Source organism: Mustela putorius, unplaced genomic scaffold, assembly GCF_011764305.1.
Source record: "Mustela putorius furo isolate JIRA1106 unplaced genomic scaffold, ASM1176430v1.1 tig00000196_pilon_pilon_pilon, whole genome shotgun sequence".
NCBI classification, from domain to species: Eukaryota; Metazoa; Chordata; class Mammalia; order Carnivora; family Mustelidae; genus Mustela; species Mustela putorius.
The window spans coordinates 14,095,686-14,116,355 of NW_025421310.1; the positions used below are offsets into that span (position 1 = coordinate 14,095,686).

At 56.1% G+C, this 20,670-nt stretch overlaps 1 protein-coding gene across 2 annotated transcripts; it reads right to left on the minus strand.

Moving 5' to 3' along the window:
* Positions 1 to 4,841: 4,841 nt before the first annotated feature.
* BCAM (basal cell adhesion molecule (Lutheran blood group)) lies at positions 4,842 to 14,120 on the minus strand. 2 transcript variants are annotated; one of them, XM_045077184.1, is made up of 15 exons: positions 13,969 to 14,120; positions 11,961 to 12,082; positions 11,191 to 11,416; positions 11,037 to 11,107; positions 10,731 to 10,827; positions 10,466 to 10,648; positions 9,911 to 10,047; positions 9,387 to 9,543; positions 7,337 to 7,452; positions 7,087 to 7,228; positions 6,779 to 6,915; positions 6,449 to 6,593; positions 6,212 to 6,356; positions 5,398 to 5,515; positions 4,842 to 5,080 (listed from the first exon to the last, which is right to left on the minus strand). In XM_045077184.1, exons 1-15 carry the CDS (start codon positions 14,048 to 14,050, stop codon positions 5,069 to 5,071), a joined length of 1,890 nt encoding a protein of 629 aa, XP_044933119.1. In that variant the 5' UTR covers positions 14,051 to 14,120; the 3' UTR covers positions 4,842 to 5,068. The 2 variants fall into 2 exon arrangements, with proteins under 2 accessions (XP_044933119.1, XP_004767709.1); XM_004767652.3 differs by having other exon boundaries at positions 4,842 to 5,312.
* Between the last annotated feature and the right edge of the window lie 6,550 nt (positions 14,121 to 20,670).

Genomic DNA, 20,670 nt, shown 5'->3' on the forward strand with positions numbered 1-20,670 from the left:
ACCCCCACCTACCTCTTCACATTCCTAGGACTGACCGGGGGAGCTGGTGAGGCCGCCCAGTGTGTTGGGGTGAGGGCGGGAAGCCGGAGGCTGGGGGAGGGGGAGGAGGAGGATGCCGCTGAGCGCCTGAAACCCCCCCAACCCCGTTCCGGTTCCTCTAGGGCGAGGGTATCTCAACAGGGGGCAGATGCTTGAGAGCTTCTTGCCCCAGCAAGAGGACCCCCTAGACTTGCCCTCCCATTCTTCTCATCACACACCTGAGTTTTCCTCCCCAAAGGGCAAGGTCTCCAATGGTAGGGATTCTTACTGACCTGCCTTCAAGTATTGGTAATGATACTATTCATAAATATATTTGCAATGTGCTGGGTACACATTTAGGTGCACTGTATTAGCTCAAATAACCCACATGGGACCCTATGTAATAAGGGAACTGAGGCACAGAGAGATTAAATAACTTGGCCTAACAGTTACAAAATGGCAAATCCCAGACTGATGCATCTTAGTAAATTCCTCACAAGAATCCACTGGAGGAGACATTATCGTGATCCCCCTTTCACCGAAAAGTACACTGAGGCTCTTTTGCCCCAAGCCACCCAGCAAGAAAGTAGCAAGCAGGGATTTGAACCCTGGCAGTCTGCACTCTTAGCCTTTCTACCCTAGGTGCCCTCCAGATAATGCATATCTCAGGCTTGGCAAAGGCGGGACAAGTAGGTTCATAATAGACGTGATTTCTTTGTCCTTCTCTCCCCACTCTGGGGCCAGACTAGATGGCCAGCATCCCTGGGTTTTATGTCGCTTTGCTACTAATTTGCTTTGCACAATCCTTGCCTCCCCTGCATCCCCCCCCCCCAACATCCTGTTCTCCCTTGAACATGATTCCCAGTCCCCAGTGAGATTTCTTCCAGGAAGGCCCCCAGCACCTGCTCTTTTCTGGACCTGTCAAAGAGTGAGCTCAGCCTTCCTGACAGTTCTTTGTGGAGCCCACAAAGGAAGCCATAGGAGGGTAAGCTGGAGTTTAATGCCCCTTCACATGAAGAAGGGGACATGCATTAAGCTGAACGCTGCTCTGTTTGTTGACAAATGCCTGGGTGGGTCTCATGCCTGAGGAGTCAGCCTTGAGTGTTGAGAAGTCCCATGACCCTTCACTGAAGAGCCATAACCACCCGGAGGTACAGGCACAAAGCCAAAGTCTTCCTGCTGAAGCTTTGGGGTTGGTGCCAAGTATTTACCTGCCTGGCAACCTGTCACCTCTTTTTATTCTCTCAGCAGTGCCCGCCACCCCACCCCACCACCAAGTTTTTATTCTCTCAGCAGTGCCCGCCACCCCACCCCACCACCAAGTTTTCCTACAAGGAATCCCCTACACTCGGTCCTTAAGGTCCACAGTGAGCCTGATCCTGTCCTGGCCAATCAGAGCATGTGATCAATCCCCTGGCCACAAGGATTGGTTCACAGATGGGGGTGGGACCCATTCCTGTCCAATGGGAATTAGCCCTGAGACTTCAGACTTCTTGAATGAATAGGGAAAAGACACACTTTTTTTTTTTTAAGATTTTATTTTTTAAGTAAACTCTACACTCAATGTGGGGTTCAAACCTATAACCAATGCTGAGATCAAGAGTTGTATGTCCTACCAACTGAGCCAGTCAGGCACCCTGGAACACCGTTTTTTGTTGGGGGTTGGTAAACTGGTAGGGTAGAAATCTGGAGCTGGGGTGACTATTTTCCTTTTTTTAAGATTTTATTTATTTATTTAGTTAGTTAGAGAGAGAGAGAGAGAAAGAGCAAGCACAGGCAGGCAAAGTGGCAGGCAGAGGCAGAGAGAGAAGCAGGTTCCCCACTGAGCAAGGAGCCTGATGTGGGACTCGATCCCAGAACCCTGGGATCATGACCTGAGCCAAAGGCAGCAGCTCAACCGACTGAGCCACCCAGGCGTCCCTGCTGGGGTGACTCTTGAGAGAAAAAACCCTTGCCTGTGCTTAGAGGACAGCAGAATTGTGAAATGGAAAAGGACAGCTTTTTTTTTTTTTAATTTTATTAACATTTAATGTATTATTAGCCCCAGGGGAGGACAGCTTTCTGATGAGACTATTTGAGCCCCTGGATCCAGCTATGCCTGAAGGAAGTCAGCCTTTGGTCATCCTGGTTATATGAGTGAATAATTTTCCTTTTCACTTACACAAATTTTTTACTCCCCCCCCCCTTTTTTTTGGTCATTTGCCACCAAACATATCCTCACTAATGGAATCTATAGGAGTCCATAAGAGGCACAGATTCCTATAAAGTTCCCAGGGCAGGGAAATGGGAGTGAAAACTTCCTAGAATCCTTCAAGAGGTCCAGGCTATGAAAGACAGGCAAGCTTCATGACAATGGGGAAATGGGGGAGGGCATTCCAGGAATAGTTAAGTTATGAGGGCACAAGGCGGGGACATGTGTGACAGAGGGAATGGTGGATTATGAGTGAGTGGCAACATTTTAGGTCCTAAACGGTGAAGAGTGGCTCATGTTTTTGAGAGCAACAGGGAGCCACAGAATGCTGATAAAAAATGGTAGTTTACTCCAAACTTGCTTTTACTTCTTGGAGCCTCAGATCCTGCGGGCTCCCCCTTTCCATTCCCCTAGACCCTTGGCCATGGTGAGAGGGATTGGACTGAGGGCACAGGCTGCCATCTGTATGCAAATCGCCTGGGATGCCATACAGATGAGGGACCTTAAGCAAATGTATGCCCTCCTGGGAGGCAGGCCAGGACACTCCCCTCATTAACTCAGGGACCAGGTGCAGAGCATAGAGAATCCCTCCTCCCTGAGATCCCCTCTCTCCCCTCCCCCACCATCTGTTCACTCCCCACCCCCAGCTCCCCAGATCCCCCCTCACCAATGTCTGCTCTTACAGTAATATCTCTCTCTACCTGGTCCCTTCCCTGGACCAAGGGACGTGATTTTGCTTTTCTCTCTGACTCTCCATTTTCCTTGGATGGTGATACTACTAATAATAAACACGTACTGAAAACATACTCCGTGCCAGGCTTTGTATAAACACTTTCCATGGTTATCTTATCAAATTCTCTCAACCGCTCTCTTGTGTCTGCTGTATTTTTTAAAAAAGCATAGTCACTTCTGCCATATAGAAAACAAGAAAGCCACGTGAATCAGGAAGCAGAGAGATGAAACAAAGAGGGTTTTTTCAGAGGCAGCTCGCAGGGCCTGGTAGACATGTTAAGAATGATCTGGACAGGGGCGCCTGGGTGGCTCAGTGGGTTAAAGCCTCTGCTTTCAGCTCGGGTCGTGATCCCAGGGTCCTGGGATCGAGCCCCGCATCGGGCTCTCTGCTCAGCAGGAAGCCTGCTTCCTCCTCTCTCTCTGCCTGCCTCTCTGCCTACTTGTGATCTCTGTCTGTCAAATAAATAAATAAATCTAAAAAAAAAAAAAAAAAAAAAAAAAAAAAAAAAAAAAAAAAAAAAAAAAAAAAAAGAATGATCTGGACATAGATGGGAAGGATGGAAGGATTGTGTAAGCCCCAAGGGTCCCATGTGTCGGTGAGGGGCTTCCTGCTGGTGACTCCAGCTCTGTTCCCTGAATCCTGGGCCCAAGCCATGCTGTTAAAAGCCATGGCCGCCAAGCATGTTATCAGCCAGCTACAGTCATGGCCAAGAGCATTTGCCCCCTCCCCCCACTCCGTGGCCCTGGCGCCTTTGGCGTGCAGAACCCCTGAGTTCACCCTCCACTGTGGGCATCAGAACCACACCATGGGGAGACAGGACTCGGGAGCCGCGTGCACCCCAAAACTCTGGCAGTGGGGACCTGGCTCACTTGTGCCCTGATCTAAGTGGGTTAACCTGCTCCCTCTCTTTTCTCCAGCTTCTCTCATTTGTTTTAAACCAAGATTCAATAAACAGTGGAGTTTGGGCATCTTCATGAGGCTGTGAGCTCTTCTTCTCTGGGGACCCCGCACATGTGGCTAAGTCCCCTACAAGGAGGCCCTCCCATAGCAGCTCACCACTTTCTCAGGGTGACAGATCCCACTCTGTCCATTTTGTGGATAAGCAAACTGAGGACAGAGAAGCCGACGCACTTGTGGGAGACCTGAGGCAGAAAACATCTGAGCGCAGAGACCTCCAGAGGCACACACGCCTTCCAGCAGCCCCTCCACTGCCCAAGGTCACATAGGCACCCCTTCTCAGCTGCTCCTTTCAACCTCTTTTCTTTCCCTTGCTGACTGTAGTGATCTTTGAGTCTCAGTTCTGTTTCTCTCTTTATCCCTATTTGTCTGTCTCTGCCTCTCTTTCCCCAAATCTTTGTCTGTCTGACCCTAAGGGCTTCTGCAGTCTATCCCCGCCCCCCATCTCCCCCTCTTTCCATTCCACTCTCAAATCACTCTCTTCCTCGACCTCATTAAGTCTCTCTAACTGGCCTCAGTCTTTTCTGCCCCGGAAACCCTTTTGTGGGTTCCTCCAAGTCACCCCTCCTTCCCTAGGGAATTCTCAGTGGCAGGAACCATGCCTTTCTCAGAGGGGCAGCTCCAGCCCGAATTCCATCCACTCTGGCTGCTCAGAGAAAGCTTTTCCTCCGTGATGCAGTTCCCACTTGGTCTCTGCAAGAGAGCCTGGGGACTGCACTTAAGGGAACCGTACCCCACCCTTCAAGCAGGCGCTGAACACCGTTAGGACCCTTGGGTCCTCTCTCTTCCACCCTTGGCCAGCAGAGTCTCTCCCTGCTCTCTTAGCTCTTCTTCCATGACATCAGACTTCTCCCAGATCTTGCAAGGGGGGTGGGGAGGGAGCATCACCTGCACCCCCTTCTCCTCTCATCCTCCAGAAGAGGCTCTGGCCACAGCATGGTGTGATGTGACAGACAGCCTTTATTCCAGACTCCAGTGTCCACAGATGATGGGGTGGGGGGGTGGAGGGGCAGGGGTGGGGATCCAGTGTCAGACTATGCAGCAGGACGTCAGGTGGGGCGGGGGGACCAGCGATGCGGGCAGGAGGTAAAAATCGCCCCGGCCAGCCGACCCTCAGAGCCTTGGAGCCTTGTCTTGTCCCGGCCAGGCCCTGGGCTTGGATCCAGGAGCTATTCTGGGGCCTGGGAGAGTCACATTCCCTGGAGGAAGGTCCCCTCCTGCCCCGCCCTCCCTCCGGCAAGCAGGGGCTGCTGTAGGTCCCTGCCCCGCCTGCAGAGGAAGGAAGGGAAGGGAGGGCCAGAGGGGGAAGAGGGAAGGGGGGGGCAGGCGGAGGCTGGGCAGAGCTGGTTATCTGATGCTGACTCTCTGAGGTCAGGTCCAGTGGAGCCTCTCTGAGGTCCTCCGAGCTCAGCACTGGGAGGAGGGGGAGAGGTCAGCCTGGGCCCCCCACATCCCCCGGCGCTCCCCCCACCCACAAGGTGCCTGGGTCCTCACCCACCTCATCTCCGAAGCCCCCGCTGCCATGCCTGGCTCCCCCAGAGGCACCTCCCATGAGAAGGCCCGTCTGCTCAGGCCGCTCTGACCCTGAGTGGCTCAGCTGTGGGTCTCCAGGTGGCCTGGGGGCAGGGGGAGAAGGTAGCCGTTGGAGGTGGTCCTGCCTGGAGGCGGGGGTTGTTTGGGATGAGGATGGACTTGGGGGACATGGGCCTGGAGTGGGATGGGGATGGGTTAGGTAACAGCATCCGGGTTGGGGATGGGGAGGTGAGGACTTAGCTAGGGATCAGCTCCAGGGATGGGTTTGGGGATGGCTGTGGCCTGGAGCGAACGGTGGCCATGCGATCAGGCCAGAGGGGATGGACGGAGAAGGAACTGGAGTAAGGAGTGGGAAGGAGCTGGGGATGGAGACCTTCTCGGTCTGGGGAGGCAGCTGAGGGAGAACCTGGGGTTCAGGGTGAGGCTGGGGTGTGTTGGGGGTTGGTGTTGAGGCTGGAGACATGGTTGGGGATGGGGATGAGGCTGGGGTTGCAAAGGAGACCGAGGCCTCAGATGGGCTGCGGCAGGGCTTGGAGATGGGGTCAGGGATGGGTCTGGGCTGGGCATGGCTGTGGATGAGGTCTGAGGTTGGCGACGGGACTGCATTTCATTTGGCAATGGGGCTGGGGCTGGGAGGTATTTGGGTCTGGGGTTGAGGATGGCATGTGGTTGGTTGGTCATGGGCTGGGTTTGGGCTTGAAGTGGGAGGTGACATCAGAGGTGGGTGGAGGGATGGGATGGGGTCACAGAGGTCAATTCCAAGGTTGCAGGCCACTCACGGAGCCCCCTTTTCCCCTCGCCGGCAGCAGCCGGGGCGACCCTTGCGTCTCATGCAGTAGAAGGCAGCGACGACGAGAAGCAAGAGGCCCACGCTGACGGCCACGGCCATGACCGCCACGCCGGCCTGGGAAGTCTGGGGGGCCACTGCAGGGACGGGATGGGGGAGGAGGAGGGGTCAGCTGGCAGGGCTCTGTCGGACCCTGGGGCAGCCTCCTCCCACCCCTGCAGCTCCTCACCAGAGCCAAAGTGGAAGACATGCTGCTTCTTCCCGTGGGTGTTGGAAGCCTCGCAGGAGACGCCTTCTCTGCTCAGGGCGCTGGTCACCTTCAGGGTCAGGGAGCTGCTCACCCAGCCCTGCCCAGTGAGGGCCGGTTCTGCTGGCTATAGATGCTTGGGTTAACCCCAGCGCCTGGGATCAAGGGCTGGGGCGAGGGCAGAGGGGAGGATGTCCACCCCTCAGGAGGGGTGCAAAGCTGGGATCAGTGGGGGGGGGCAGGGTCCCCTGAGGGGCCTGGGGAGGGGGTCTGGGTCTCGGGGAGCTCAGGGTGGACAGGGTGGTCCCTTACGCTGCCACCCAGTTGGCTCCAGCTGAGTTTGGGCTCCGGGTAACCGCGGGCAGAGCACACCAGCCTGACTTCATCTCCTTCCCTCCAGCCGCCCTCTGTCTGGGGCTGAGTCTCTTCTGCACTTAACTGAGGTGGCCCTGGAGGTGGAGGGGGGAGGGAGGGAAGAGTAGGAGGTCCCTTGGAGAAGGGGAAGGAGGGGGAGAGAAAGAGAAGGAGAGAGGGGCGAGGACTAACAGGCAGAGGGTCCAGCCCTTGGTTCTGGCGCTCCCACTCCCATGGTCCCCATCCGGATCTGCCCCAGCCCGAACCTTGGACCAGCAGCTTGAAGCTCTGGGTACGGCTGAGGAGGGGGACCGTGGGCATGGAGGCCTCACAGACGTAGGTGCCCGCAGAGTCGAAGGTGATGGAGCTCAGGGAGAGGGTGGGGCCGTTCCCCAGGGGGACGAAGTCCTGGCAGGGAGAGAACAGGGAGGCCAGGTGGGTTTGAGGACGGGGTCCAGGGAAGGGAGAGGGTGCGGGCTGAGGGTTCCAGGGCTGGGGGCTCCTTTCCCTTCTCACCTTGGTCCAGCGCAGGGCAGGGGTGGGCAGACCTTGCACTGAGCAGTTCACGGTTGTGCTGTTACCCAAGTGTAAGGAGAGCTCCTCCCCGGTGCTGAGCTCGAGGGGGTCCAGGTCTGGAGGAGGGGGGCAGACTGTCACCTTCCCCAGACCCTCCCCCATGCAGTGAGGGGCTCTCCAGGGCTTTTGGGGGTGCAGATATGAATACACGACCCTAAGAAGAGCCTGTCAGCATTCCTCCGTTCTCCCCACCTCCACAAGCTTACCACGCTCCCCTCCAGCCCAAGTCTGGAGCCCAAATCTAACAGCAAACCTCATGGCCAATTCAACCACCTTCCTCCAGAGTGGACCGGGGAGGTGGGAGGTGTGTCCCTTCTCTGATTTACCACCCAAACCCCATCACCCATTTTTCTATCCAGTTTTGTTTGCTCTGCCTCTGAAACGGACCCTCCCACTTCTCTCCAACTCTGACCTCCAGGACCAACAGCCTTGACTACTGTAGCCAGCTCCTCACTGGTCTCCCTGCTGGCCAGGATCCCGGGCCCCTCTATCCCCAGAGCTGCCAGATGGATCTTTTGTGAAAACACACACAGGTCAGCCCTGCTCTCTGCATAAAATCTCGCTGGGGCTCCCTCTATGCCCTTGGCATAGAGGCTAAATTCCTTGACAAAGCCTACAGGAGCCTGCCTGGTCTGACCTCTGCCTATGTCCTCAGCTTTGCTTCTCATCCCCCCACCTTTGTCCTGAGCTCCAGCTACCCTACTCTCTTTCCATTTTTCTCCAATATGCCATGGTTGAGTCCTGTCCCAGGGCCTTTGCACTTGCTGATCCCTCTGCCTGGAAGCTCCTCTTTGGGCTCTTCGTGTTTCTGATTCTATTCTTTGGTTTCCTACTTAACTGAGAGGCTCCTCTGACCCCCTGTTGTGGATGCTCAGCTTTCCCCTCCACACTGAAGGATTTATTCCCCCAGCTGTTGAGAAGGAGGTCAGCTGTCAGCCCTCAGCTGTCGGCACCTCTCTGGGAACTACCTCAGCTGCTCAAGGTCATGCCCCCTTCCTCAGGCGGCCCATGTGCAATGGCTGTTTGACATGGGGGTAGAAAGGTCCAGCCCCCTTGCCCCAACTGGGCACAATTATGAAGACCAGCTTTCAGGTGCCCCTCAGGGCCAAATGAGACTTTTGCAGCCTGTCTTCTGCCTCTGCCCAGTCCTGCTTCCTTCCCTTCCTCAGCCTCCATAGATATGGATCCCAAGGAACGTCCTATAAACTTCCTGCCTGCAGATCTCCAAGTCAGAATCGGCTTCCTGGGACGGGACAGAGCCTGTAACATCCTCCCTCTAAAATAGTCCCCACTCACCTAGCCAATTTCGTATCCCCTCCCTCTGGGTTAGTCCCTGTAGCTGTCCCATCACTACTCAAAGTGTCTTGTTCCCCACCTACCACCTGTCCCCCCGCCTGGGCTGGGAAAAGAAGGTGGGGACTGAACTATGTTGTTCACAGCTGTCTCCCCGACCCCAGCCACAGGGTCAAGCCCCAGAAAAGGAGGCAGAAGGAGTGCCAAGGAGGGACAGACCCTTTGCCCAGGGCTCGGGTGCAAGCAGACTCAGAAGGTTTTCTAGAAGACTGGGACCCTGGAGACTTAACTAGACGTGGAAAGTAGAAAGCAGGGGAGTGGACCTAGACATGAGGAGAGGAGCTCGGCTGGGATGAGAAGAATGCCTGGGTGGGGAGAAGCATCAGGCAGAGGTGAAGCCCCCAGGTTGGCCTAGAAGGCCGGGATGGATCACATGGGCTTTCTCCCAGGGGCACTGGGGAGCCATGGCAGGTTCGGAGCAGGGGGCAGTCAGGTTTGTGCTTCGGAATGAGCTCTCTGGCTGCCTCCTGCGGGAGACTGGACGGGGCTGGGGTAGGTCCCTGGGGGCGGAGGGGGCCATCGCAGACCAGGAAGGACCACAGAAACGGAGAGAAAGGGTTGGCGGCGGGGCTGTGGGATGAGGACGAGGAGGCCGCTGGTGCTAGGGCCCCCCTGCCCATTCTCCCAGGACGCTCACAGGCCACGCGCAGCTCCGCGGTTTTGGAGAGCACCGCGTCCTCGGCAGCGTCGTAGTCCTCGACCCTGCAGCCGTAGGTCCCGCTCTGGCCCCGCTGAACCCCCTCCAGGGTCAAGTTCCCCTCAAGATTTGTTTTCAGCACGTTCTCCTGCTTGTCCTGGGTGACCAGGGATGAGGAACCCGGCTCAGGAGCCGCCCCGGTCCGGCGGGGTCCTGCTAGGTTGGGGCCACCCGGGTCAGAGTCAGGCACCTTGTAGGTCAGGGGTTCCCGAGTTAGTGTCCTACTACGGTTAGGGCCCCCTCAAGTAAGGGGCAGAGGCCCTGCTAGGCCAGGGGTCCCCCAGTTCAGGTAGCAAGTTAGGACGCTCTCAAATAGGGCCTCAGGGGTCCTGCTAGCTACTGGGTCACCAGCCAGGTGCCCTGCTAAGACAGGGGCCACACAGGTGAAAGGTCAGAAGTTGGTGGAGGCCAATAGGTCAGAGGTCAGGGGCTGGGACTTCCAAAGGAACGATGGAGTGAGTCACCTGAAGGCGGAAAAATACGTATTCCATGCTGGGGTTGCCGTCCCCCCGGCAAAACAGCTGGACAGAGTCACCCTCGCGTACCCAGCCCTCAGTGGTGGACGGGCTGCCCACCCAGAAATCCACGTTCTCCGTGGGATCTAAGGGAAAGCGCAAGAGGGACGGTCGGGTCAGGACGGACTCATGATCAGGGTTAAGGGTAGGTCAGGTCAAGGGTAAGAGGCAGGTCTGGGTTAAGGGAAAGAGGTCAGTGCCGCAGTCAAGGCGCAGGCTGTGGTTGGTCAGGGGGCAGAGGTCATATCCTTTACAGCTCAGGTTCGCACTTAGTCTGACATCAGGGACCAGAGGTCAGAGGTTGAGTTGAGAGAACAGGTCAAGGGTCAGACGTCCATGCGGGTGACAGGTCAGGGTGAGATTCCAAGACCCAATTTGGTGGAGCAGTTTAGTCCTGAGACGCCCCGGGGTTCAGGGTGCTGGACGGGGGGCTAAGTCAGGGCGGGCTGCTGGTCAGCTAGGAGGGTCCAAGGTTGAGGGAGGTCAGGTCCCGCAGGGACTCACAGTGCAGGGTCAGGTGGAAGACAGGGCTGTCCAGGCGGCCGCGTCGGCCCATGGGCAGGTTGTAGCTCACGGAGCAGTGGAAGCTGGCGTCCCGATGGGCCTTCCGGAGCCGCAGGTAGAGGGTGCTGGTGAGAGACTGCAGGCCCGAAGCCTCCCGGACCGTACGGCTGGTCATGTAGCCCTCTGGGAGAGAGGGAGGAGGCGGTCAGCGCCAGCCGCCAGCCGGCTCCATCCCACGCCTACCTGGGCTCGGGCGATTGCTCACCTGCGTTCACCTCCATGGGCACCCTGAGCGGCTGCCCGTTCTGATACCACGTGATCTGGGGGGCGGGGTTCCCGTTGCGGCTGTTGCAGGTGGCGATCTAGGGCAGACACGGGCAGACACAGGCGTGGCCCTGGGCTCTGACCCGGGCCTCTGTAGCCCAGGCCCCTCTTTCCTCGGGACTTCTCCTCACTCAGGTATAGGAGTCTGGGTCCCCCCAGCCCAGTCCTCTCCCAGGATGCGGGAGTGCAAACCTCCCAGCGCTCTCCTCTCTCAGGACCTTGGAATCAGGGTCCCCACCCGAGGTACCTCCTGGGCAAAGTCTTCCACCACAGACAGGATCCCTTTGTTGGGGAAGACCTCCGTGGCCTCAGGTTTCGCTGTGGGGGAGATGTTACCATCAAGAGCCCCTTTCCGGGGCTCTCCCTTGCCCTCCCGTTCTGGGGTGCCGGCAGACACTCACCGAACATGCGGAGCTCTGTGGTGGCCTCGGTGCTCGCTGCGCCCGCCCTCACCACGCACACGTAGCTCTGCTCGTCTCCCACCTGGGCCTCAGTCAGCACCAGGTGGCCCTGGGAGTCCAGCTGGTATGGGGGGCTGCGGCCCCGGGAGTCGTGCACCCGGCCCTGGAGCTCGGAGCCCTGCTGCTGGGCTGAGGCCAGGCGGTGGCGGACCCCAGAGCGGTCTACCTGTGGGCGGGGAGGGCCTCAGCGTGGAGCTGCCTGGCCTGCCCCTCCCTCTCTGTCCTGCAGGTCATGTCTCTCTTCTTGTCACCTCCCTCTGGTCTGGCTCTTATTCCTGGGCCCCATGCAGTGGTCTCCTCTCTCTTGGTCCCTCATTCTCCATCCTGCTCTGCTCCTGTCTCTCCTCCTCTCTCTGCCTGTTCCTCGGCCTCCTATCTCCTCCTCTTTTTTTTCTCTTCCTTTAGTTCCCCACCCCCCACCCCATCTCTTGCTATATCTTTGTCTGTTTCTCAATGTTCTCTCTCAGGAGCCTATGCTCCCAAGGGGGGAGATCTTCCTTCTAGTCTCAGCTGTGCCCAGAAGCCAGGGGACCTTGGAGAAACCTTCCGTTTGCTGGGCCTCAACTCCCCCACCTGTAAAATGGGAAGGCAGCTGGATGGAGCTCTTCGGTCCTTTGGGCTCAGATGAGGGAACGAATGTGTGTAGCCCTGCAGTGCGCTGACTCCCAGCCCCCTTGGCTGCCCTCTGGTCCCCAGCAGGCAGCACTCACCAGGAACCACTCCAGCACAAAATGGTCGTGGGCCGCCAAGGCGGTGCAGTTCAGGGCGACGGGCTCCCCCTTCATCACCTCCACCAGGGACGACCCAGGCAAAGGCTCCTCAGCCCGGGCACCTGCAGAAGAGCCACTGAGCTCTTTCTGCCTCTGAGCCCCTCCTCCCTCAGACCCAGGAGTCAGGACTCCCAGCCCCTCCTCCCTCAGATCCTGAGGTTAGGACTCCCAGCCCCCAGCCCCTTCCTCCCTCAGACCCAGGAGTCCAGACCCTCAGCCCCTCTTCCTTCAGACCCAGGAATCCAGGCCTCCAGCTCCCTCATCCCTCGGACACAGTTCAGACCCTCAGCCCCTCTCCCTCAGCCCTAGCTCCCGCCTCCCTCCATTTCTCATGTCTGCATCTCTGAGCTTGCAAATCCATCGACATTTCTCTCCATTTCTCTATTCACAGAACTAAGGGCTCCTCCCCTGAGTCATGTAGGACCCTCTGTCCAATCTTCCTGGTGGGGGGGGGTACTGCACCTGTCCTTGTTCCTCCCATTAGACCAGCCGCCCCTCAAGGGCAGGGCCAGCACTGGCTCATCCCTTGGCCTCTAGCACCCTGCACAGGGTCTGGCGCGGTGCCCGGGGTTGCTGTCTCTCACTCTGGGTCTCCATCTCTAGGTCACAGTCTCTGCCTCTCTGTCGGCCTGGCGCTCCGTCTCCATCTCTCTCAGCCCCTGGGTCTCTTGTCATGAGTCAGGGGGCTGGGGCTGCGCCTGCAGCTGAGGTATGGGTGTGTGGGGGCGGTAAGGGGGGACAGGGCTGGGCAGGTTTCAGGAATGTGGGAGGGACAGGCTGGCCCAGACCTGCCCCACCTGGCGCCAGAGCCCCCTACCCGCCCCTTGGCCCCTCTGCCTCTTTGATGGAGCAGGGAAGGGGGTAAGGTGCGTCCCCTCCGAATAGGAGAGGGGCGAGGCCCAGGAGCCTGGATCCTGAGGCGGAAGGGAGCCAAGGTTTGGTGGGGGAGGTGGTAGGCTGGAGTCCTGCCCCAGGATCCTGGCAGATAGAGCTGTTCCCATTGGGGAAACCATGCTCTCTCACCCTCTGGGCTGGCATCCTGGCATCAGCTCTCACTTCTTAGAACCTCCCTTCCCTTCCCCGCCCAGCTTGACCAGCCCTGCCCCTGGGGACCCGCTATTCACCATGTTTGTGCCAGGGGCCTGGATTCCCAGGCACCCACCTCTGGCCCAGGCCTGTCCCAGGGGAGGGGGTGTGGGGCCAGGCTGGTGCCTGGGGCTAGTCTGAGTAACAGACAGGAGGACAGATGGAGAGATCTCTGTGCCCTCATCTCCCTGATCTCTCTGTCCCTCGGGTGCCAGCCCCTCTGGGCCTCCTCCCCTCCCACCACCGCGCAGGTGTGTGGATTTATCTGGGGCCCCAGGAAGGGGGCACTGTCACTCAGAAACACTTTGGTACACCAACATGGCCTAGGGCCAATGTTCCAGCCCCTCCATGAGGGAGGTGGCTTCCTTAGGGTCTGGGCTCTGAATCCAGGCTGGGGGAACCCTCAAGAGCACGTGACTCACTGGGCTCTAGCCATAGGGTCCCTGGCCCTCGCAAAACTTGAGAACCTTTCTGGGGGAAGCCCTAGGGTTTGAGTCTCCTGTGTCCTGGGTGAAGCCACTCCAGCCACTGGAGGCCTGGACCCCTGGGTCTGAGGGAGCAGGAGTCTCGGGACCCAGATTCCAGGCGCGGAGGGCCCTCATTCCTTGGTCCGGAGTGCAGAGCGGGCTGAGTTCCCGGGTGCTGTGTAATCCACTGCTCTGGGATGCCCAGCCCCTCTGCCTAGCTGTCCCCAGGTCTCCCGTTGGGAGGGGTATCCCCCATGCTCCTGTATCCCTTTTCCTCGGGGGGCGGGGGTCTCAGGTTTGTCTTCCCGGGGTCCATGAAATCCCCTTCCCCCTTCCCTTCCTGGGGTCCCCAGGGACCGCCCCCAGTGGCGCCCTGCTTCTTGCCCGAGCCATACCTGGGTGCGCTCCCAGCAGGAGCGCGAGCACCAGCAGCCGCGGGGCCCTGCACCCCCGGGCCGGGCCGTCCCGGGGCTCCATGTTCGCGGTGGCGGCGGCGGCGGCGGCGACTGGCGGGGCTGCAGCTCGGCGGCCCCGGGGGCTGGGAGCGACCAGGCCCCGCCCCTAGAAGCCCCGCCCCTCCCTCCCGGCCCCCCTTCGTCCCCGCCCCCCCAAACCCGGGCGCCTCGCCAGGACCTCCCACTGCCCGGAGTGGACCTCCCAGCGCTCGGCCCCCGGAGCGGGGCTCCCTCTGCCCCCAAGTCCTGGTCTGCCCGGCTCAGGCTGACCAGTGCCCCCGGCGGTGGCCTGACAGACCAGTCTAACTAGTGTCCTGAGCTGGGACCTCACCGCACCGTGGACCCTCTCCCCCTCATTCTGACCGGGGACCATTAAGGGATGCACTGGCCTCTTCCAGTGGAACCGGTGGTTCCCGGCGTGACCAGCGGCTTGCCCTGTCCTCTCCCAGTACAACCAGTGGCGCCCAGCTTGATCACTGGCCTAGAACATCTTCTCCCTGTATGCCTTGTGAGGCCCTCCCCTGTAGCCAGTGCTCAGGGCTGCTTTCCTGTCTGACCAGTGGCCTGGAACCCATCAATTCAATCTCTTAAATTTAATGGTCTTCAAACCTCAGTTCAGCCCAGGGCTCAGTGATGAGGGTGGGGGGCGGGGAGTGCGGTGGGGTGCTCTTTCCGTGGCTCTCCTTCTTCCTCAAGCCCTCCCTCATCCCCTCATCCGGAGAATCCCAGGAATGCCACCCCCCTTCCTCCCTTCCTCTCCCCTTCACTCCCTCCCAACCTTTGGGGGAAGGGGAGGAGAATCAGGCTGGAGGGAGCAGGTGAGTGGGGGAGGGAGAGCAGGCTAGGGCACCTGAGGGAGGTGGGGAGGAGCAGAGCCAGGGGTCCAGAGGAAGGGTCAGAAGGAAGGGTCACAGGTCAGATTGGGAGGGAGGGGTCACAGTTCCGACTGCTCAAGGCTTCTCACGAGCAGGGTCTGACTGGGACAAAATCCTCTGGGAGCAGGGGGGGAGGGAAGAGATGTCACTGGTTATAGGGAGTAGCTAGTCCTGGACACTGGCCAGAATGGGGGTCACTGGTAAGACGGCTTTGACCATCAGGCTCAGAAGGAAGGCTTAGATTACATGTCAGCCTGGGAGTTATTGGTCACACTGGTCAAGGCTACTTGATTCATCAGTGATAAAGGAAAGCAATTGTTACATTGGGAAAGGGAACCCTTTAGTATTAGCTACACCATCACCTCCTCCAGGATGCCCTCCCTGCTCCCCTGGCTAGGTCAAAGGCCCCCTCTAGGCTCCCCTAACCCAGTCCTGCACATTCTGGGTCATATTTTCTGTGGCTTAATCTCTCCCCACACGGGACCGCAGGTCCATGGGGGCAGGGCTGGAGCTCTCTCTGTCGGTCATGGCTGTGTCCCCTGCATAAGGCCTGACATGGAGCAGGTGCTCAGGGGAAATTTACAGGGCTCGGGAGTCAGGAGCATGCAGGCTCCCTGGATCATCGTGGGACACATAGTACAGGCTCACTCATGGACAAATACAACTCCAAGGGTTCCTGGGGACAAGTTCACACACTGCAACCCCGGACACCCACTCCCCAGTTCCTCTGGCTCCTGCTTGTACACCTACTTGCTTGGGCTGGACTCTGGTGGGCACCCTCTCCACAGCCACTCCCACTTCCACCTTCCTCAAGAATCCAAACAGCCAAGGTTCGGGCGAAGGGGAAGGACTGTATCGAGTGTGCATGAAGGAAGGCAGGCATAAATACTAGCCATGGTCCCTCGAAGACTTGCAGAAACTAGTACTGTAACGTCATCGGCCCTTGTCCCTACAATTTATTCCCACAAAACAGCCAGAGGGATCCCGTTAAAGTGTGAATCAACCCACATCACTCTTCTGCTCAGAGTCCTACCAGGGCACCTCTCAGGAAAAGCTAAAATCCACTCCATGGCTCACAAGGTCCTTGATCTTGTCCTCCCTGACTCCATCTTTCTCTTCCTTCTTGCCAGCTCTGTTCTTGCCACATTGGTCTCTTTGCTTCCTTGCTGTTCTGCAAAGCCAGGCACACTCTGGGTTCTGGCCACAAGACCTTTGCACTTCCTCTTCCCTCTGCTTAGACATTCTTCCCCACACAGCTCCCTTCCTTACTTGCTTCAACTCTCTTTTCCAGCATCACCTCATCAGTTTCCCTTGACCATCTTATCTAAAATAGCAATTTCTGTTTTCCCAGCCATTTCTATTTTCCTTTCCCTACTACGTTTCTCCTCTACAACCCTTACCGGGGTCACACATTTATTTTTTATTGTTTGTCTTCTGTAGAAGTTACCACTGTATCTCCAGCGCCTAGTATCGTCCTTGATATAAGCAGCAGAGTCAAGATCTGTGCAATAAATGAATTTCCCAATCCCATTCTTCCTGTCTCATGTGTATACACTTACACATTTTAATTAACAAGACTTATTTTTCCTCTGTGGCTGCCCTGCCTATTGACGGTTTCCTTTTCCATGGTTTGTTACCTTTGGTCAACAGTTGTCCGGAAGCAGATGATCTTCCTCCTGACGTATATTTCAGAAAGGCAAGAGTAGCCCAAGGTCATGTCACAGTGCTGGTGTCGTGCCCCTCATTTCATCTTAACACGTAGGCATTTATTCTCCATCATCACAAGAAGGGTGAGTCTAGGGATGGCTGGGTAGCTCAGTTGGTTAAGTGTCTTGCCTTCTGTTCGGGTCATGATCCCAGGGTCCTGGGTTCAAATCCCACATTGAGTTCCTTGCTCAGTGGGGAGCCTGCTTCTCCCTCTGCCTGCCTCTCCCTGCTTGTGCTCGCTCTCTCTCTAACAAATAAATAAAATTTTTTTGAAGATTTTATTTATTTATTTGACAGAGAGGGACACAGCGAAAGAGGGAACACAAGCAGAGGGAGTGGGAGAAGCAGGCTTCCCACTGAGTAGGCATAAATACTAGCCACGGGAGTAGGGAGCTGAGTAGGGAGCCCCAAGCGGGGCGCCATCTTTTTTTTTTTTTTTTAATAGCCAGCAACTTTTTTTCAATGTTACATATACTATTCTCAAGGCACATCTGATGATATATTTTATAACACAGTAGGTGATATCTTCAGGATCCCTCCCCTTTCTGAATTCCAAATGGAGGAACTGAAAGTGCAATGTAAAGACTGGCGATCCATATTCTATCTTTGGCAAGCTTGTACAAGCACTATTGTAAAATGTAATGTAAAAGAACTATAAACTAGGAACTTCTTCAGTTTATGAAACACCATTCAGGACTGCTGCTTCTTGAGTTGTTTTCTTCTTTTAAGGTATTAATCTTTTCTTCTCCTGTTAATCATGACCAGAGCCGAAGTCAGACAACCAACGACCGAGCCACCCAGGCGTCCCAATAAGTAAAATAAAAAAATAAAAAAAAAAAAGAAGAAGGTTGAGTAAAAGAAGATATTTTGAGAAAGCGACCACATTCTCGTAACTCTAATTACAGGATGTTGTTATAACTGTTCTATTTTATTATTATTATTATTATTTTAAAGATTTTATTTATTTATTTGACAGAGAGAGATCACAAGTAGGCAGAGAGGCAGGCAGAGAGAGAGAGAGAGGAGGAAGCAGGCTCCCTGCTGAGCAGAGAGCCCGATGCGGGACTCGATCCCAGGACCGTGAGATCATGACCTGAGCCGAAGGCAGCGGCTTAACCCACTGAGCCACCCAGGCGCCCTGTTCTATTTTATTATTGTTAATCTCTTACTCTACCTAACTTGTAAATTAAACTTTAACATAGGTATATACAGATATCCAAGTACTAAGCCCATAGTCAAAAAATACAGTATACCGGGGCGCCTGGGTGGCTCCGTGGGTTAAAGCCTCTGCTTTCGGCTCAGGTCATGATCTCAGGGTCCTGGGATCGAGCCCCGCATCGGGCTCTCTGCTCAGCGTGGAGCCTGCTTCCCCCTCTCTCTCTCTGCCTGCCTCTCTGCCTACTTGTGATCTCTGTCTGTCAAATAAATAAATAAAATCTTTAAAAAAAAAAATACAGTATACCTAGCGTTGGTTACTGTCTGTGGTTTTAGGCATCTGAGAGAGGTCTCGGAACCTTCCCAGTGCGGATAAGGGGGACTACTGTACCTTTATCCCGTTACTTTACAGTGATTGTTGACTTTACAAGGAGTTCACAGCTTGTGGAATACGGGATCATGACACATTTGGTGGGGAATGGTGATTCTGCGGTCTGCAGTCATTCCAGATTTGCATCGGGAGAATGTAATTTTGATAGCCCGTGTGTTGTCTTTTTTTTTTTTTTTTAAGATTTTATTTATTTATTTGACAGAGATCACAAGTAGGCAGAGAGGCAGGCAGAAAGAGAGGAGGAAGCAGGCTCCCTGCTGAGCAGAAATCCCAATGTGGGGCTGGATCCCAGAGGCTTAACCCTCTGAGTCACCCAGGCGCCCAAGCCCATGTTGTCTTTTGGAGGGGGGAGGGCAGTGTGATTGCATTGAGTTGGACAACAGTTTACTGTAAGCAGCAAAAGTTTAGATAAGAATTTTTTTTTTTTTTTAGTTTTCTCTTTATTTATTTTTAAGTAACATCCACACCCAGTGTGGGACTCGAACTCCCGGTTGCTAGGTCAAGAGTCACATGTTCTTCCGACGGAGCCAGCCAGGCGCCCCTAAATCCTGCTGCACTTGGAATCAGGAACTAATAATGCCGAAGATTCAGGGACTGGTTGGTCTATGCCCTTGTGGAGCTGGGGCATATTCTATTTTCCAAAGATGCCTGAAATGGTATCTCTCGTTCCATATGCTCCTTTTTTTTTTTTTAAGATTTTATTTATTCATTTAATGAGGGGTTCCATCCCAGGACCCTGGGATCATGACCTGAGCCAAAGGCAGATGTTTAACGACCGAGCCACCCAGGCGCCCCTCCATATGCTCTTCTAACAATCTGATCTCCACTCTCCCCAGGAAAGGGGGACCCTATGTCCATTCCTCTTTTGTATCTATGCCATGCCATGGCTGTGATTCTCCCATAGAGAGAACGTGGCAGAGTGTTATAGGACTCCCAAGATTAGGTAGAAAAGGCCACGCGGGGGCGCCTGGGGGGCTCAGTTGGTTAAGTGACTGCCTTCAGCTCAGTCATGATCCCAGGGTCCTGAGATCGAGTCCCACGTTGGACTCCTTGCTCAGCAGGGAGTCTGCTTCTCCGTCTGCCTGCTGTTCCCCCTGCTCATGCTCTCAATCTCTGGCAAATAAACAAATAAAATCTTGAAAAATAAAAAATAAAAGAAAAGGCCATGCAGCTTCTGCCTCGGTTACCGGGAGACTCTCCACTAAGCCATCAGCCACCCTACAAGCAGTCAGGCTGCCTTAGGCAGCCATGTTGCGGGGAACCCCAAGCTAGCTAGCATGGTGGCCACATGGAGAGGTCGGACCGCAGAGAGCCCTCCGTCCAGCCCTCACAGGCCCTGGCCCAGAACACCACCTGACTGTACCCTGAGCCCGTCCCCAGATCCTGGCCCTCAGTCTCCATGACGTTGGCGTCACCACTAAGTGTTGGCACGATTTGTTCCGAGCAACTGTGAGTGAGAAGAGCAGCCTCAGCCTGATGCTGGGGCGGCAGAGGCAACAAGGTGGCTGGTTGCTGTCCAGGGGTTATTGGGCCATCACTGTAATCTCATTGGACCAGTTCCATGGTGTGATGGGGGCAGGGCTACAGCGGAGCCGGCTGCCAGTGGATCCCTTCCCTTTCACGGCTTCCTTTCCCCTCTTGGATCTCTAATCGCTCCCGGGAATCTGTGAGAGATGGCACGTCCTCTCAGTGAATTCTCTTTCTGTCCCAGGGGGTGGCTTCTGCTGCTTGGGACAAATCCACGGTGGGGGCTTCCATGCTCCCTTGACGGTCGGAAACCTTTTCCTCTTCTTTTTAGTCGCAGCTCAGATGCCTTCTCCGGGAGGTCCTCCCTGACCTCCCGGGCTGGCTCAGCTGTCTACTCTGGGCTCCTGTGGCCCCCCCCCCCCCCCGTTTCTCCCCCACCCATCCCTCCAACCCTGCCCACTCTGGTGTCATCACAGTCCGTCTCCCACAGGACTGGGAGCCACCAGGGGGCAGTGATTACTGCTACATGTGCCTGGGGCTGGGCACAGCCTGGGCTCAGGGGGTGTGGACTGGTTTCAACTGAAGTGAAGGGAAGCTTGGGTCCCTCCAAGATTAGTGATGAGGTGGGGAGATACATCCTCAGTTTGATTTGGACTGGCAATCACTGGAACCCTTCTCCCAGAGTGGAATGGAGAGAAAAGCGGGATAAGAACACTGGGGCAAGATCAGGTACACGACTCTTAAAGAAATGTGGGGTCTTTTGGACTAGGGACTTCGTACTTGGATATCTAGATCTGGTTCCAGAAAATTCGTTTGCATCAGTGGGGAAAGAGGGATGGCTGCCTGATTCTCTGAAAACTTGGGACTCTGGACTCTTGGGTCTGAGGGAAGAGGCTGGGAGCCTAGACTCCTGGATCCAGAAGAGCTGGGTCCCCCACTCACCCTTCTAGACCCCTGGGTTAATGGGGGGCAGAGATCAGGCCTCAGGGACCCCCATTCCCAAGGTCAAGCTGCCCCCTGGTGACTGCTGAACTTTCTCCACACATC